At 44.1% G+C, this 18,106-nt stretch overlaps 1 protein-coding gene across 13 annotated transcripts in view; it reads left to right on the top strand.

Annotated features, from left to right (window-relative positions):
• ARHGEF11 (Rho guanine nucleotide exchange factor 11) overlaps positions 1 to 18,106 on the top strand; it is a 110,297-nt gene that overhangs the window by 42,971 nt on the left and 49,220 nt on the right. For 8 of the 13 annotated variants that reach the window (XM_032260702.1, XM_032260701.1, XM_032260698.1 and 5 more), the window contains exons 2-5: positions 13,464 to 13,496; positions 14,636 to 14,650; positions 14,977 to 15,068; positions 17,411 to 17,509. In XM_032260702.1, the coding sequence (XP_032116593.1) occupies positions 13,464 to 13,496; positions 14,636 to 14,650; positions 14,977 to 15,068; positions 17,411 to 17,509 (239 nt within the window). The remainder of the gene's footprint in view (positions 1 to 13,463; positions 13,497 to 14,635; positions 14,651 to 14,976; positions 15,069 to 17,410; positions 17,510 to 18,106) is intronic. The other 5 variants (XM_032260703.1, XM_032260700.1, XM_032260699.1 and 2 more) reach the window with 3 other exon arrangements.

Below are 18,106 nucleotides of genomic sequence, written 5' to 3'. Positions count from 1 at the left end.
GCACCTCCTGTCAGGCACTGACATATGTTGAGTTTGTTGCTTGGGATTGCCTTTGTCATAAACACAGTGGCTTGTCCCAGTGGTCTCAGGCCCATTAGTCAATGTGAGGGGATGGAGTAAACAACAGAGGGATCCAGAGTGGATCCCTGAGTGATGAAACTGGCGAGAGCTGCAGGGATCTGGCTCCTAGAAAACTTGTCTCTGATTTTCTCTGGCTGGCCTACTGTCAGCATCCTAGCCAACTGTGTATATCAAGCATATACGCTGTAGAGCTCAGTCTATTGGTTGAGAGACCCATTTCAGGTGGCTGGAGACTTGGTGCTAAAGAAACAAAAAAATAGATGTCTCCTTTAGGACAGGTATTTTATTAGATCACACAGTAGAATATATGTGTTTCTTCTAAAAGCAATACACAGGCAGGGATCTGTGGCGATAGCACAAGTCAGATGCTTAAGGGCCAGAGGATGCAAAGAATAGGCGTGGTCATCATTCTAGAGTTCATTGAGGAAGGCTTCCTGAGGGAGGGGAGTTTCTGGGCAGGTTTTAGAAGGGTAGAACAGGAATTTCCAGAGGGGCCTGTTGCAGGCTGGAGAATAACCTCCCCTGCCTGCCCGCCCTTCTTTCTTCTGTTGCTAGCAGGGCTTCCTGAAGTCACCATTCAAGAATGTGGAGGGTCTGGACTCTCAGCCTGTGACGCTCTGGCTCCCCTCCCACAACTGTAATGGTCCCCCATTACAGTTGGGAAATTAGGTTGCATCTACCTGCAGTTACCTCCGCTGAAGAAAGGCAGCCTCCCCGAGGTAGGAAAGGGATTGCAGAAAGACGAGGCAGACCTCATACCATCTATTCCCACAACTTCCACAAGTTACCCATTTGATGGTTTAAAGTCGAACACTGACTTTCCTCTGCCTTTCCTCTGCCACCTAGTACTTTCCTAACAATTTTGATATGAACTCAGGGAAAGGGAACTAATTTAAAATCGACCTTAAGAAAGTAAATTAGAAAGGTAAATCTTCTGGGCCAAATCACACTTTTTTAATGGGGGAGCGGAGGAGATGGAGTTTTGCTCCTGTTGCCCAGGCTGGAGTGCAGTCGATGGCACCATCTTGGCTCACTGCAACCTCCACCTCCCAGGTTCAAACGATTCTCTTGCCTCAGCCTCCCGAGTAGCTGGGATTACAGACCTGTGCCACCACACCTGGCTAATTTATTGTATTTTTAGTAGAGACAGAGTTTCATCATGTTGGCCAGGCTGGTCTCGAACTCCTGACCTCAGGTGATCCACCCATTGTGATCCACCCGCCTCAGCCTCCCAAAGTTCTGGGATCAAAGGTGTGAGCCACTGTTCCTGGCCCAAATGACACATTTTTTAAAAGCGGTATGAAGACTTCTTATATTGGCCATTATCCTGGGTACCTGTTTTATTTTTGATCCTTTATTTGTGCCAGTAATCAAAAATCAACTCAAGTAACAACTCTGTTTATACCAGGTATAAAGTAAGGTATGCCTTCTTTGAAGAAAACCCAGTCTTTTGATAATTTACATTTAAGGTATTACCACTTTCAGGATGATTTACTTCAGAACATATTTACTTATCTTTTCAGGAAAATATTAGGTAAAACAAGATATACCTGTAGGGTTGGGCATAGTGGCTCGCACCCATAATCCCAGCACTTTGGGAGACTGAGGCAGGTGGCTTACTTGAGGTCAGGAGTGTAAGACCAGCCTGACCAACATGGCAAAACCCCATCTTTACTAAAACTACAAAAATTAGCTGGACATGGTGGTGCACACTATAATTCCAGCTACTCGGGAGGCTGAGGCGTTGAGAATCACTTGAACCTGGGAGGCGGAGGTTGCAGTCAGCTGAGATCGCACCATTGCACTCCCAGCCTGTGTGACAGCGTGAGACTCTGCCTCAAAAAAAGAAAAAAAAAAAGATACGCTTGTAGAATGGTTTTAGGATGACAAATAATGTAATTATCACAGTGCCCTGCAAAAAGTACAAGGCTTGGTCTTCCCATCTTACCTTTAGGAAAGCTGAGACTGAAGGCTGGTGTGGCTTGCCCAGTGCCACATAGTGGCCATGATGTGGCAAGGAGGAAACCTCTTCCATAAATGGAGGCCTTTCCTTTGAACGCTGGGGAGTCCCTGTGACAGATCCCTGTTGTTGATCTTGTAGGTTCTAAGTTCTGCTCGGCTCCTTTTCCCTTTGTTGAAAACCAGTAAACTCAAATGAAAGTATACTTAGCCATCTTGTGGATATCACCAATACAGACACAGAATGGCATCTAGATCATGGTTGGTGGTGGTGTCTGTTGTTTCTTTTCCAGTTGAAATGAATTTGGCCATGGCCTGCCCTCCCTTTATTCTTTAGAGAGAATCTTTCCCTTCCAGGCTATGAATGTAGTTCTGCCTGGGTGCAAAGACCTGATACGCTGAAGAAGAGTTGTGAGGGACAAAGAATCAAGCAGTGTTAGAAAAGGACGTCGGATAACCTCGCTCAGCTTGGTCGTGGGGATGATAGGGCCAAGGCGCAGAGAGAGGAAGCTGGGATTTTGGTATCAGACGCACTTGAACTTGTGTCCTGGCTCTACCATTTAATAGCTGTATGGCCTGGGGTGACTTGTGTAACTTATCTGAACCTCATTTTCCTATCTGCAAAGGAAAATAACACTGTTATCTCACTAGGTTGTCAGGATTAAATGAATGCCTGTAACACATGCTTATTATATGTAATTTTCTTCTCCCTTTTCAAGGATATATAAAAAGATAAGGGCAGAGTGGGTCCAGAACCCAGATGTCTAGGCTGTCTGCTGTCAGTCCTGCCCTCTTGTCAGAAGGGCCTGCCCCTCCCTCCTGCTGGGGCAGCCTCCATGATTTCCCTTCCTGTGGCTTTGCTCTCCACCCCCAGCTCCTGCTTCTACCCGCCAGATCTTGGATCTTCCTGAAAGTTGCTTTGTGTTGTCTGGAGTTGCACAGCTAGTAAATGGTAGAATTAGCACCAATATCTAGGTCTCCTGACTTCCTCTTGATGTCCTGAGACACTGTTCTTTTCACTGAAGGTAAGTTTGATGAAGGGCACCGTGACAAAAGCACATAAATATGGGCTAAACATAATAGTCGACGGTAGGTCATCTAGGAGATCTGTAAGGTGGTTGCATCTATATTAGATAACTTAAGACTTGTTGGTTTTGTGTTGCAAGGCAGGATGTGCTTGCCTTGGCAGTAGCTTACTAATTATGTCTGACTTAGGATCTTACAGTGGGAAGAGCACCCATCTTTAAAGTACTGCAGTGTGCCAGGCATTATGCTAGATACTGTACTTCCACTACACCAATTCTTACACCAGCCTGATAGGATAGGAAGCTAGTATTCCAGTTTTTGTAGATGAGAAAACTGAGGTTCACAGAAAATAGTTTGCTCTCAGTCACACAGATGGCTAGAGGCAGAGCCAGGATGCAGACCTGTTCTAACTCCACACTTCACCACACTCCTCCTCAATATCAGGGTAAATTCCTGGGCATAGCTTAGACATTGAGCTTTTTCTGAGAAATATGCGACAAATTATGTAAGTCAGATGTGAGATCGTGCCAGCACCCATGCTGATAGAGCCTGTGGGGCTGACGGGGTATTGGGTTCTGAGTGAAGAAAAGGATGCACAGCCTAGGGCATGCTGGATTGTTCTCTACTAAGGGACGAAGATGGTGCCCTCAGAGCTGGGCTCGGCTTCCTCCCTGGGAGACAGATGAGCTTGGTGTGCTCTGCACTCTAGGAACTCACAGTCCAGTGAATAAGGAGAGAGGTCAACAGTGTGGGAGGTGCTTTGGCAGAAATATATACCAGTTGCTGTGAGAGACAGGAGTTATCGGAGGGGTGACTCTGGGCAGGTTTCTAGTTTGTTTTTTGTTTTTGTTTTTTTTTTTTGACTGTTCTGAAGGGCAAGGAGGCCTCACCATTGGAGAGAAGGCAGAAGTGTGGTGCAGCTGTGGCCAAAAGAGGCCAGACCAGTGCTGTCCAGTAGAACAATAACCCAAACCACGTGTAATTTAAGATTTTCTAGCAGCCATACTAAAACTAGTAAAAAGAAACAGGTGAAATTAATTTTAATGACATATTTCATTTAACCCAATATATTCAACATACTCTTATTTCAACATAAAAAATTATTGAGATATTTTACATTTTTTTTTAACTAAGACTTTAAATCTGGTGTGCATTTTATACAGTGTATTTCAATTTGAACCGGCCACATTTCTGGTGCTCTTAGCCACATGTGACTTGGGGCTCCTGTTAGTGCAGGGCTAGAGGGTACTACTGCCAGTGTTTGCTCCTGGTAACCCACTCAGTAGTCTATCCCTCACCTGCGCTTTCCAGTGCATTCCACGGCACTGCTGCCTTTCAGGTGCACGTCTGCTCTGCCGCAGCTGGTCTCTGGGCCTCCAGCCTTTCCTCTTCCAGGCCACTCTAGTCACTGCAGTCAGACTTATCTTTTTAAAGGCTAAACCTGATCCTATTACTTCTTCTAGAAAGCCTTCAACAGCTCCCGCATCTGTAAAGAATCAAATCCATAATCCTTACATAGCATTTAAGGCCCTCCATAACCTGTCTTTTCCCTCTGTTTTACTCCCTAGCAATGATATGTTACGTTAGTATTTGCAGAGCTTTTTGACATACTTTGTCTCACTTAATTCTCACAGAAGCTGTGTGAGATAGGCAGGTGAATTATAAGGCTCAGAGAGTTTAAGAGAGATTCCTGGCTGGACATGGTGGCTCACACTTGTAATCCCAGCACTTTTAGAGGCTGAGGTGGGAGGATTGCTTGAGCCTAGGGGTTCGAGACCAGCCTTGGCAACAAAGGGAGAACCACCCCACCCCCATCGCTACAAAAAAAAATTTTTAACTAGCCAGTTAGGGTGGTGCAGACCTGTAATCCCAGCTACTTGGGAGGTTGAGAGAGAAGGGTCACATAAGCCCAGGAAGTGGAGATTGCAGTGAGCTATGATCACACCACTGCACTCCAGCCTAAGTGACAGAGCAAGACCTTGTCTAAAAAAAAAGAGAGAGAGAGAGAGAGAGAAAGAGAGAGGTTCCAAGCTCAACCAGGATGGAGACCCATGTCTTTTTAATTTTATCTCTTGCTGATGCTTCCTGTTGTGAGATCTGTCCCCTTTTCTCCCATAGTACACCGACAGCCTACCCAGAGTCCCTATGTCCTCTCTCTGCCTCCCTCTATTTCTCTACTTCTGCTGCTTCCTCCCCTAGAATGTCCTTCCACAGCATAGCTGCCTGTCAGAATCCCCCACTTCCTCCAATGCTCTGGTTAAAATTCGCCTCCTCTCTGATTTCTTGTTTGGCCATTCCCTCCCCAAATCCGCTTTGTAACTACCAACACACTTTACCATGCATTTTCTTATTTAGTTGTTGCTTCACTGTCTTACATGCAGAATTCAATTCTAGAAATCTGGGGCACTGAAGAATTTAGGAGCTTAAACAGTTTTTACAGGGTAGCCAGTGGTACTCCCCACTTAAGTCCATGAAGAGGCTAACACCCTCCTACTTTATTAGTCTTTGTTAAAACTATGAAGTTGTGAACTTAATCCTAATTTATATGCATTGTGGAGGTCACTCAAAAATGTTTCTCTCAACTGCTGTAATAAGTATAAGCTTATGATATTCTGATGTCTAAAGATCTGTTACCTACCTGATTTCATCTTCCAATATATATTTATTGAATATCTACTATATACTGTGTTATGAAGCTGCTCTGTGCTCTAGAGAACAAGATACATGAAGTTTATCATTAAATGGGAAAAGCAGACGTTTAAAAAAGCACCCAAACAGGCCGTGGCTGTTGGGATTACAGTGGCTCATGCCTGTAATCCCAACACTTTGGGAGGCCAAGGTGGGAGGATCACTTGTGCCCAGGAGTTCGAAACCAGCCTGGGCAAGATAGTGAGAGCTCATCTCTATTTTTTAAAAAAAGAGCCGGGCAGCTACTCAGGGAGCTTAGGTGAGAGGATTGCTTGAGCTTGAACCCAGGAAGTCAAGGTTGCAGTGAGCCGTGATTGTACCGCTGCACTCCAGCCTGGGCAACAGAGTGAGACCCTATCTCCAAAAAATAATAACAATAAATAGAAAAAAGGCACCCAAACAATAATGTAGTTACTACTGAGTTAGGCATACTACAAACGGAAATTTTAGGGAGGTCCAACACAGGAAGTGTCAGAGAAGGCATCTCTGAGGAAGAGACACTTAAGCTGAACCCTGAGGAATGAATGTGGGTTCCCCAGGCCAAGGTGGGAGAGAAGGCCCCTAAGGTTGAAATACAGTGAGCAAGAGGGAGATTGACCAGTGGCTTGAGGATAGGTCACTAAAGACCCGCTAGTCAGGTGCAGGATTTGGAACTTCATACAAGGACAGTGGGAAACCATGGAAGGGGGTATATCCTCTAATTTCCCTCTTTAAAAGATCACTCTGTGTATAAGAATAGATGTGGGGAGGCCAGTTCTTCTAGGTGAGAGATGTTGGTGTCTTAAATGAACATGGTGGCAGAGAGGAGGAGAAGTAGGTGGATTCCAGAAATGCTAGGGGGTTGTATCAGTAGGACTTGTCGATTGATTGGATTTGCAGAGAGATGTCAAAGATAACTCTCAGATTTCTGGAATGAGCAAGTGCCTGGCAGTGTTTCCTGAGGAGGAAACATTTGATCAGAGAAGGACTGGGGAGATTGATTGCAGTTTGTTTCAGCTCTGAGGTGTAAGTGAAGGTGATTTGGTCCTCCCAATTACCCTTTGAGAAAGGTAGTATTACCCACATTTCTTATTGGGAAACTAAGGCTTAGAGAGGTTGGATGACTTGCCTGAGACTACATAGCCAAGCAAGGGCTGAGCCTGAGCTTGCGGCAGTATTTTGACTCCTACAGCTGTGCTTTAAAAACCATACCACATGGCCTGTGTGCTGAGTTTTCAGTGTTTAACCAAGCTAACCAGACTTCTCAACATACCAGTTCCCTGCCTCCCTTCTCCACACACACCTGTCTGCCAAATTGTCTGCTCTGATAGTCAAACCAATCCTAAAATCTCTTGTCTAACACCTTTATGAAAGTAGAAAGGTGAGGTTTATTGGCCCTGCCCTACCTAGAATTTGAACACCCTGGGGGTATTTTTCACTCACTCATTCTAGTTCTGTTCCCCTCACCCCTGACATTTTTCAAACATAGGTCACCCACTGTAGACCTGGAAAAAAAACAGCAAAAAAGCACAGTGAAACCATTTGCAGAGGGCTATATAGTTTCAAGCACTTAACAAATACTATCTTTTTTGCCCTCATATCAGCCCTGGAAGAAAGAAAGGACGTGTGTGGTCCTTCAGCTAACATTCCTGGAGCGACACTCACTACGCAGCAAGCACTGTGCTGGAACTCGGTGATACAAGGAGGAATAAGACATGGTCCCTGTTCTCAGGGGCTTAAAGTCTAAAAGAGAAACAGATGACACCAATATGTGTTCATTTTACAGATAAGAAAGATAATAGACTGTTGATAGCCTCAGAAATTAAGGGACTTGTTTTAAGTCCATACCACAGACCTGCTGAATTGGATCCCTAAGGGTGGGGCCTCAAGTGATTCATATGCTACTGGATAGCTAGGGAGTGATCCAACTCAGGTGTGAACCTTTTCTGGTGCACTGTCAGTGACCATTTGTCTGTCCTCTAGTTTAAGAGATGAGGCAACTGATGCTTATAGATCAGCAGAGGTTCTCTGCAAACAGGCCTCTTTCCTCATAGCCCTTACTGTAGGGACGTGCAGGCCCAGGAGGGTGTGTTTCCAGCCTCAGACCAGAGGCAGAATTCTACCTGGAGGCAGAATCCTTAGAAAGTTAGGGTGCCAGGAACCTGCTTAAAACTCCACCCTGGGAGATAAGGGAAACCAACCAGTAAGACCAGGTCAGAGTTCAGTAAGTGTGGACTTTTATCTGGAGCTAAGGTCCTGGTAGGGCGGCTCTTTCCTGGTTTACTGCTCTTGTCTTTAGGGAAGGGCCCAGGAATATTACTTTGCCCCAGACTCAGGAAGACCTAGCTCAACCTGTATATAGTGTGTTTTTTTATCATTCTCTATCCATCTATCATATGTATGTATATTATATATTTATATACATTTATAGCATATGTGTATTATATATATTTAATCATGTCATATATGTATATGTGTGTGCCCACATGTGATATATATATGTGTATATGTCTTATATGTGTATGTGTGTAAAAGAGAAAATAAAGACCAGGCAATCTACCTGTGACATATACAAGTCATATAACATTTTGTGTAGGGATACAGACCTCAAAGTCACACCAACTTTATGCACATCTTAACTTCATTTACTTAATCTCTCTGTTCATGCATTGGAAAATAGGGATGTACTATCGGTTTCACCAGGCTTTTGTGAGGATTGAATTAGATAAGATTAGATCAAGTGGTTAGCACAGCACCTGGTAGGTAGTAAGAACTTTATCATTATTACCACAGAATGTGGATATTCTAGGCCTTGTCCTTATTTACACGTTTGTGATGGGATAGGAGTAAGTCTAAGACCAGCAACCTCCCACTGATAGATGGAAAGGACACAGTATTGTTGGCTTCTCTTTGTTTCTTTAAACTCCAGAAGCCAGTCCTGTTTGGCCACCCTGAGTTCGAACTCATGTACTTTGTAGGGGTCTGAGTGCCCACTTGCAGTGGGCAGTGCAAGCTGTGGGCAGTGGTGACTGGGAAAGGTAAGACATCCCATCTGGAGAGGGCTGCCACCACCCAGTTTCAGCTGATTGTCACTATGTGAGACCATAAGCTCAAGGATGCCAGAACTTCTGGCTGACCTTTTAAGAGAAGTCAGAAATCTGTATTTTATTGCTTAGCAACTAACTTTTGAAATATATATATACACATTCACACAGAGAGACACACCACAGGCCAACAAAAGGGATACGTGGGCTCTCTGGAAGGTCACCATGCATCTCCTTGCTTTGCTGCCCACCCTGTAGGCTGGGGTGAGGAGCGTGTGGATGCGTAGAGAGGACCTGCTCTGTGCCTTGTGCTGCACTCAGGCATACCGGGAAGTCCACATTGCAACCTCTGCCCTCCAGCAGAGAGGCAGGACTGATGTACCAGGCCAGAGGGAGCAGTGGAGGAGGGAGAACGTGTGCGCCAATGCAGGCTGCATGGGAAAGAAAAGGAAGAGCTCTTCGAGTTACTCTATAGATACTGTAAATGAAAAAAACAAAACGCAAAAGGGGAGGATATTACCTGTTGTGTAAAGAAGAAAGGAAAATAATATGTATAGGTGTTTATTTCGTTTGACAACTAGAAACACAGAAAGGAAACCAAAAACAAATGAAAATGGTTATGGGGGAGGGGGGAGAAAGAATAGGTACACTTCTGAATATACTTTTAGAATTTCAGTTTGATTTTTCAGCCATGTAAATGTTTATTCAAAAAATGAAATTAAATAAGCCTGAAAAAAAGCAAACCCTAAAATTCATAACAAATATAAAAAGAAACCTAAATATATCTCAAATTGATAACATAAAAACAGATTAAGACCGAGCACAGTGGCTCACACCTGTAATCTCAATGCTTTGCGAGGTCAAGGTAGTTGGATCACTTGAGCCCAGGAGTTCAAGACCAGCCTGGGAAACATGGCAAAACCCCATCTCTACAAAAAAAAAAAAAAAAAAAAAAAAAGAAAAATTAGCAAGGCATGGTGGTATGTGCCTGTAATTCTTGCTACTTGGGAGGCTAAGGTGGGAGGATCACTTGAATCCAGGAGGCGGAGGTTGCAGTGAGCTGTAATCATGCCACTGCCCTCCAGCCTGGGTGACAGAGTGAAACCCTGTCTCAAAAAACTAAACAAAACAAACAAAAAACCCAACAGATTAACCCAGAAATGTTCACACACAGTACCGATGGTACTGGGATATAGTCTAAGGACAAAAAGAATGGCAAGAAAACCTTGAACTTCATAGGTTTGTTGTTACTAGTGGTATTGATGTAGTAACTCCAGGAACTATCTTTTCTGCGTATTAAATAGAGCAATGAGTAAATATATTGGTATTGTTTAGGAATGGGGTTCTCAGTATGAGAAAAGGAAGATAAAATGTGGAATGGGAAAGACGAAGAACCCTGTTGTGTTGAGTTCAAATTGGAGATACCAGTGTGAACTCAAAAATTTATAATAAATTTTTCTAGCTCTGTCCATTAAAAGGGCCTGGAAGGAGGGACAGCTCAGCAGCAATGAGTACCTAGCAGCCAGATCTTGTTTCTAAATGCCCTGCTAACAGGAACAGAGCTCCTTGGAGAAATATTTGATTCCAGGTCTGGCATAGGGAAAGTACAAGGTGAGCATGGAGCATCTTTTTGTGCCAGAAAGCAAGGAAGTGATCAAAGACAGATGGTGACATGTTAAAAGGACACAGGAATTGGCTTTCAGAAGCTCCCACTGGTCTAATGGAAACATTTTAAACATTTTTTTATTTTAAAAAAGGGTAATACACTATAATGTATTACTTGCGGCTGAGGGACTGGGGGGAGGGGAAGGTCTGTGAATTCATAGCACTACTCCAGAAAAGGGATGATACGACATCCTTTACAAAAGCTTATTGGCTAATATATGTAGAAGGAATGATAGAATTAGCAAATTGCCATTTCGCAGGCATGAGTGCAATAAGCGCTTTAGGCAAGAATCGTCTATGAAGAGTAAAACTATTGGATGAGAGGTTGTTGGAAAACAGAGTATTTATGCAATCTCAAAATATCCCACAGATTTCTCATGAATTCAAATGAGAAAATAGATTTTTACCATTGAAAAAAATCTCAGGAGTACCACTTTACCTAAGTAGTCAAACCTTCCATCACCAAACTGGGACAAGCCATCCAACATCACTTATATAATAGTCTCTTTAAAATGTTTAGCCTGAATCTAACCCTGAGGAGGAGTCAGATGCATCCAGATGGTAGGCCATTCAACAAGATAACTCACCTAGACTCTGCAAAACTTCAGTGTCACGAGAGACAAGACCAAGAAAAGCCGAGAGGGCTCTAGATTAAATTAATCCAAAAGAAACATGACATAAGTATAATTTGAGATCATTGATTGGCTCCTGAATTGAGGCAATTGGGGAATAGCTATAAAGAACTTAATAAGACAGTTGGGAAAATTTGAATGTGTACTATATATTAGATAATACTGTCTCCGACTCAGTAAGTGTGCTGAGGGCATTGTGGTTTATATAGAAGAATGTCAACACTCTTAGGGGATATAGGCTAAATTCGGGGTAAAGTGTCATGATGTGTGCAACTTTCAAATGAGAAAAAATGTATAAACATAGATAAAGCAGATGTGACAAATGTTAGTTGCTGAATCTGGATGAAGGGTATATAGATATTCACCATGCTGCTGCTTCAATGTTAAAGTAGTTTGACATTTTTCAAAATAAAATGTTGGGGTAAATGAAACGTGGGCTGCGGTGGTCAGGGATTGCTTCATGGAGTCAACATGATTTGATCAGGACCTTGAAAAAGTAGTAGGAGATGGACAGAGATGAGAAGGGATGGCAACCATCAAGTCAGGTGGGAATGAGTACAGCATCGCTTAGGATCCAATAGAGGTAGGTAGTAGGCAAGTAATAAGAGGCGAATCTGAAAAGACATTTGGGTCCACAGGATGAAAGTCCCTTAATACCAGGCTATTACAGGCCCATCTGATTGTGTGGATAAGAAGGAGAGAAATCATAAGTTCTTGATGAGAGGGCCTGAGGGAGTGGTATTCGGGTACGTTAGTCTATGATGGTGGAGTGCTGGATGGACTGGAAAGTGGAAAAGAGGGTTTTTTCAGTAATCCAGGCACGAGGCACTAGACATGTGGCTTCAGGGGATGAGTGTCAATGATTATGTAAAGAAAGGAGCAACTCTGGGAAAAGATGATAAAGAACCTACAGGTTTCTTCGTCTGGCAGTAGGGGATAACTGAGAAGTTGGGTCAGAAAGTCTGTCTCAGTAGTACCATTTAGAGAGTGCAAATTTTGGGGGAAATTCTCCACTCTCCACGACTGCCTCCATACCCCCAGGTTTAGGCTAAGTGGAATCTGAGCTCTGCTGCCAAATTTGGATGAGAATGTCATCAGGAAAACGGAGGGCCTACCATTAAAATCTTTTCTGTTTATGACAGCCTCCATTTCAGACCAAACTACCTTCCTCTCTCCTTCCCTTGTTTCTCAGATTTTTAACCTTCCGAGGCTTTCCTTCCAAATACGTGCTCAGACTCGAAACCCAGCTGACACAACAGTCTGTCCGTTGATTATGTCCACCAGGCCTGCCTTCCATAGGCAATTCTCTCTCCTTCAGTTCAATGGTAGTTTTCTCTCCTTTAAGCTCTCAGAAAAAAAAAAATTTTTTTTTTGCATCTGTTACAAGTATACTTATGTTGCCATCTCCTTGTCCCCCACATACCTGCCCTAGCCTGTGATTTTATTTTAGAGAGACTTTGGTGACTGCTAAAATGGTCTTTGTCAGTTGTTGACAGCAGGGACATGAACCCCTAACAGTTGTTGGCAGCAGGGACGTGGACCTTTGCTTCATTAGCCTTTGATTATGTGAAACGGCTCATGCCCCAGCTCAAATGCAAACCAAATTAGGTTATCAGGTTCAAATGCACCTTCTAGACTTCAGTATGGGCAGAGGAAGCCAGCTTCCTGGTAGGGTGTCTTCAGAAGACACGAAGGCCTGAGGTGGGCTTTCTCTTTAGGGCTGAAGGAGGAGGAGTTCAAGCCCAGCATGGATAACCCTGTGCAGTCATAGGGAATAAAGTAGGCAGAACATGTAGGAGGAAGGAACAGCGTAGGCAGAGACAGAGCCAGAAACCATAGCAAGTGAAAGGAGGACAGTCAAGAGGAGGGACCAAGATTAGGAGTGAGCCCCTACTGTGTCAGGCACTGGGGATGCCCAGCAAGACCCTCTCTGCTTTCACAGACCTTCCAGCTTTGCCTGTACAGCATTTTCAGTTGGGTATTTGAGCTGCAGGAAGGATGGATACTGGCAGCTGTAGAAAACATCAAAGGGTGCTTCCACGGGCATCAGGCACTATCCCTCCTGTTAGATGCTGTGGCAAACGGCCTAGCTGAAGACAGATGATTGTTCCCTGAGTTCAGTGGGGAGGTTCTAAAAGGTTTTAAGTGGCAAAATGACGTGGGTAAATTTGCCTGTTAGTAAGCTCATGGCTGTGTTGTGGCCAGGTGACTCCCCTAGGTCACTCTTGGCTCTGTTGTGGTTTTTCTTTTGAACCAACCATCTCTAGTGTCTTGTCTGGTTTATGTCGTGTTTTGTTTTTCTTTCTCTTTCTTCCTCCTGTCCTGCATCGCTCTCTCCTGGGCCCCACGCTCTCTTCCTCCTTGATGTCCTTCTCTCTCTGATCCAAAGATCACCCAGTAAAAAGCAGTCTCACCTGTCCAGGTAAGAGGGGTGCCACTGTCGGGGGGACAAAGACCCGTCCTTTATAAGTTACATGTACCCTCTCATGGTTCCAAACTTAAAAAGTACCAAAGAATATCACAAAAGCCTGCAGTTCCATTCCTGTGCCCTAGCCACCCACTTTCTCTCCTTAGAGACTGCCATGTTATATGTTTCCCTTGTGTTTTTCCAGAGATATGTTTGCATATGTAAATAAATATTTAAACATATATAAACACATAATTTTATTCTCCCTTTTACTTTTTTTAACTGTCAAAAAAATTCTATATTTTGTTTATTTCATTTAGTAACATATCATGGAAATCATTCTCTATCGTGTATAAAGAGCCTCTTCATTCTTTTTTATGACTGAGTTCTGTGTCATTGTATTACTGTAATTTATTTAACCAGTCACTCATTGTGAACATTTAGATTACTTCCAGTGTTTTGTCATCCCACACAGTGCTTCCACGAGTAGCCTTCTACTTAGTCATTTGCTCTAGGTAGGATAGGAATTGCCCCTTTCTGAGGGGCAGCAACTGTTGATTCAGGAACTTGCAACTTGTACACTTTTCCAAAAAGGAGTGCCACAGCAATTACTGAAATTTCTTCTATTCCTGGGAGGGTCCTAGCTAAAGGAGATCAAGCAGAGAAACCTTTGGGGTCTTTCATAGTCTCTAAGCAAGGTGCTTCAGGCTGGCTGAGGGAACGGAGCTGAATATGGGGTTAGAATACTACCACCAAACAGACCAGCTTCCTATTCCCCCGTGGTACCCAAAGGATAAATGGAATTTTCAGAGGCTTGGGCCATTGCTGTACCCTCTTTTCTAGAAAGTGTGCAAGTTGCCAGTTACCCAGCGGGCTTGTACCCATGCCCATTTACCCTCCTGGAGATCACAGTTATGGAGAGGTGGAACTTTGAGGGACAAAGAGATGAAGCTAAATGGGGAGTTTGTCTCTGCTGCCACCACTGCAGCCCCTGCTGCGCTCATGCAGGCCTCTGTGTGTGTTTGACCCACCTCCTCCTTCCCTCCAGTCTCCCCTTCCTTTGCAAATCATCGCCTAACACTAACTGGCTGTTTGGTTTTTTCCTGTCTTTTTCTTGCATTCATTTTCTCTGCTGCTCCGTTCTGTTCCATCAGCCCCATTGCAGCCTGGTAAGACCCAACAAGCTTCTATACGTGTGCACATCCCCTTCTTGCTAGTCTCTCTTTGTCGCCTGACTCCAGGAAGGGTTATTTCCCTTCACACCTTGCTGGGTATTAAAGAGATCATGCTTGACCTGCCAGCCCAGGATGCTAGATAGGTGGTGTTGCCAGTGATGTACACACGGCTAATGTCCTGCCAGATTGGGTTACGGGGTGGGTGGGTGGGTCTCTCATTATCCAAGACTCAGGGCCCCTTTCGACAGAGCCTCCATCTACTACAAGAATAATCCCTCCCTGCCCAGCTCATTGACGTGCTTTTCTTACTCCTTCTCCAGGTTAAGTAGCCTGTCTTCTCTGGGAGATTCTGCACCTGAGCGCAGGTCCCCTTCCCACCATCGCCAGCCCTCGGATGCCTCTGAGACAACAGGTAACCTCCTTGGGCATTAACACACAGACACAGCCAGGCATGGTGGCACATGCCTATCTTCCCAGCTACTCAGGAGGCTGATGGGAGGATCACTTGAGCCCAAGAGCTCTGGGCTGTAGGGTGCTATGCCAGTCAGGTGTCTGTACTAAGTTCAGCATCAGTATGATGACCTTCCAGGAGCAGGGGACTATGAGGTTGCCTAAGGAGAGATGAACTGGCCCAGGTCAGAAATGGAGCAGGTCAAAACACCTATGCCGATCAGTAGTGGGATCACGCCTATGAATAGCCACCGTACTCCAGACTGGGCAACATAGTGATACTCCATCTCTTTAATTAAAAAAAAAAAAATCACCTGGCCAGTCATGGTGGCTCACACCTATAATCCCAGCACTTTGGGAGGCCGAGGCAGGCAGATCACTTGAGGTCAGGAGACCAGCCTCGCAAACATGGTGAAACCCTGTCTCTACCAAAAACACAAAACTTAGCCAGGCGTGGTAGCGCCCGCCTGTAGTCCCAGCTACTCAGGAGGCTGAGGCAGGAGAATTGCTTGAATCCAGGAGCAGAGGTTGCAGTGAGCCGAGATCACACCACTGCACTCCAGCCTGGCGACAGAGCAAGACTCTGTCTCAAAAAAAAAAAAAAAACCACATGAACGCAGAGGTATCCACTCATACAAACAGATCTGTATACTCCAAATGTAAAGCAACTTAGTTTTTATGTTAAGCACATGATGTGTACTAGGTATTGTATTAATGGGTTTTATATAAATTGCCTCCATACATCAACTGTAGAAGCTAGGTTTTATTATCTTTATTTTGCAAATGAGGAAGCTGAGGCACAGAAGTTAAGAAATATGTCCAAGTTTACAAGCTTATTGGGGACAGAATCAGGACTTGAAACCAGTCCTGTTTTAACTCTAGAACCCACACTTTAATCAGTACACGATACAATCACACATACCATATATATGCACAATGACTACTATACACTCACAGGAATGGAGACATTTGATAGTCAGAACCTCTGTTTCTTTCTTTTTTTTTTTTTTTTTTTAAAAAACTTTTTTTAAAAAAAAAAAAGGGTACAAGTCAAGGAGTAGAGGAAAGGCTTTCTAAAGAAAAAAGCCTACTTTGAAGTGCAAAATACAGAGCCCCCTTAGTAGAGGGAGGGATCAGAAGAGAACAAAAACAAGTAGAGGCCAATGCAGTGGCTCACGCCTGTAATCCCAGCACTTTGGGAGGCCGAGGTGGGAGGATCACTTGAGCGCAGGAGTTTGAGACCAGCCTGGGCAACACGGCAAAACCCTGTCTCTACCAAAAATACCAAAAATTAACCAGGCATGGTAGTATGCACCTGTGGTCTCAATATAGTTAGAACTCATCTCTACAAAAAAAAAATTTTTTTTTTTTTAATTAGCCAGGTGAGGTGGCACACACCTGTAGTCCCATAGCTACTTGGGAGGTTGAGTTGAGAGGATTACTTGAGCCCAGAAGATTGCGTCAGCATTGAGCTGAGATCACACCTCTGCACTCCAGCTTGGGCTACAAAGCAAGACTCTGTCTATTAAAAAAAAAAAAAAAGGAAGGGAGAAACTGTAAATGGCTTTTAAGTTTTTTTTAAAGAAATAAAACAGTTATTATCATCTTTAATGATGTGAACCCCCAGAATATCTTTATGAGCCTACATGACATGTATCTTTTTTTTTTTTTTTTTTTTTGTCGTGTATCCTTCCCTGGATTTGCCAGGAGACCACTCCTAAGTCACGTTGCATGAGTTATCCGGCTCTCTAAGAAGAGTCAAGCATTGCTGTACCACTTGCTGCATTCATTGGATGTCACTTGACATGTAACTTCTAGGCTCACTTGGGCTTTAATCCTGGGAGGCTCCTTACTGGTAATATTAGTCTTCAGGAGGATGGCTAGACTTGGCCCTGCCCCTTCTTTGTCCAGTCTCACCCAGACACACCAAAAGGCACAGACATGTACGTGAGAGACAAGCATGTTAGCACCTCAGAGAAGGGTAGTTTCTTATTTGGAATACAAAGTATACAAGTTTTGCCAACCACCGAGGGAGGCATGTCTACAGGTAGTTTCTATAGGTAGGCATGTCTGCCTAGTTTTACAGGTAGTTTCTTATTTGGAATACAAAGTACACAGGTTTTGCCAACCACTGAGGGAGGCATGCAGTAGTGTTCAGACAGGAGTAGTCTAGGGAATTTGGTTAGTATGAAAAGTTTTCTTCTTGAAGAAGAAATGTACTGGGGCTTCCCTGGGTTGGTCTTGGCATGTGTACACTAACCTTCCAAAGACACTGTGTACTCAACCTTTCTCTCCACCTTCTAGGTCTTGTTCAACGCTGTGTCATTATCCAAAAGGACCAGCATGGCTTCGGCTTCACAGTCAGTGGGGATCGAATTGTTCTGGTGCAGTCTGTGCGGCCTGGTGAGTGCTGCATCCGTCCTGCCCGCAGTGGACAGTTCTTGCAAAGCCACCACGTATGTGACAGTGCCACTCTACTTGGAGAACTTGTGCTTTCCTGTGGGGCACGAATGAATTACTTTAGAACTGGCTCTCCATGGGTGCCTGGGGAAGCCTCTTCAATGCAAAGTCCCCAGGCAGAATTTCTAGAGATTGTACCTCATGCTTGCTTCCCTGGTTGGGAAGTGAAAAACCAGCAAAGTAGCTGTCAGGTCATCATCAGGCAGATGTCTGATTGCCATCAAAGGGAAATCCTCATACTGGGTCACAAGATTCTGTGCCAGAATCCAAGGCCCCCTTTCTTCATTTTTACCTCCACACTACCTGGCTAAGTGCACAGATGGTCACTTTCTACAGAGGTTTATAACCTGAGAGAGGCACAATAGTCCAAATGATTACAGAGCACATTTGCTGATACAATTAACATTAAATAATAAATTACAAACAGATAAATGATATATGCTGTACGTGATGTCGGGGGAAATGGTGTTTGGAAGTTTGAGTAGATTGTGATTTGAGGCGTAGTCAGTTTCCTTGTGATCGTTTGGGAAGCCCTCTCTT

This window comes from Sapajus apella, unplaced genomic scaffold (genome assembly GCF_009761245.1).
Source record: "Sapajus apella isolate SASKATOON/1434 unplaced genomic scaffold, GSC_monkey_1.0 scaffold119, whole genome shotgun sequence".
NCBI lineage: Eukaryota > Metazoa > Chordata > Mammalia > Primates > Cebidae > Sapajus > Sapajus apella.
The sequence above is the reverse complement of the archived record's forward strand: the minus strand, read 5'-3'. Positions and strand labels throughout refer to the sequence as shown.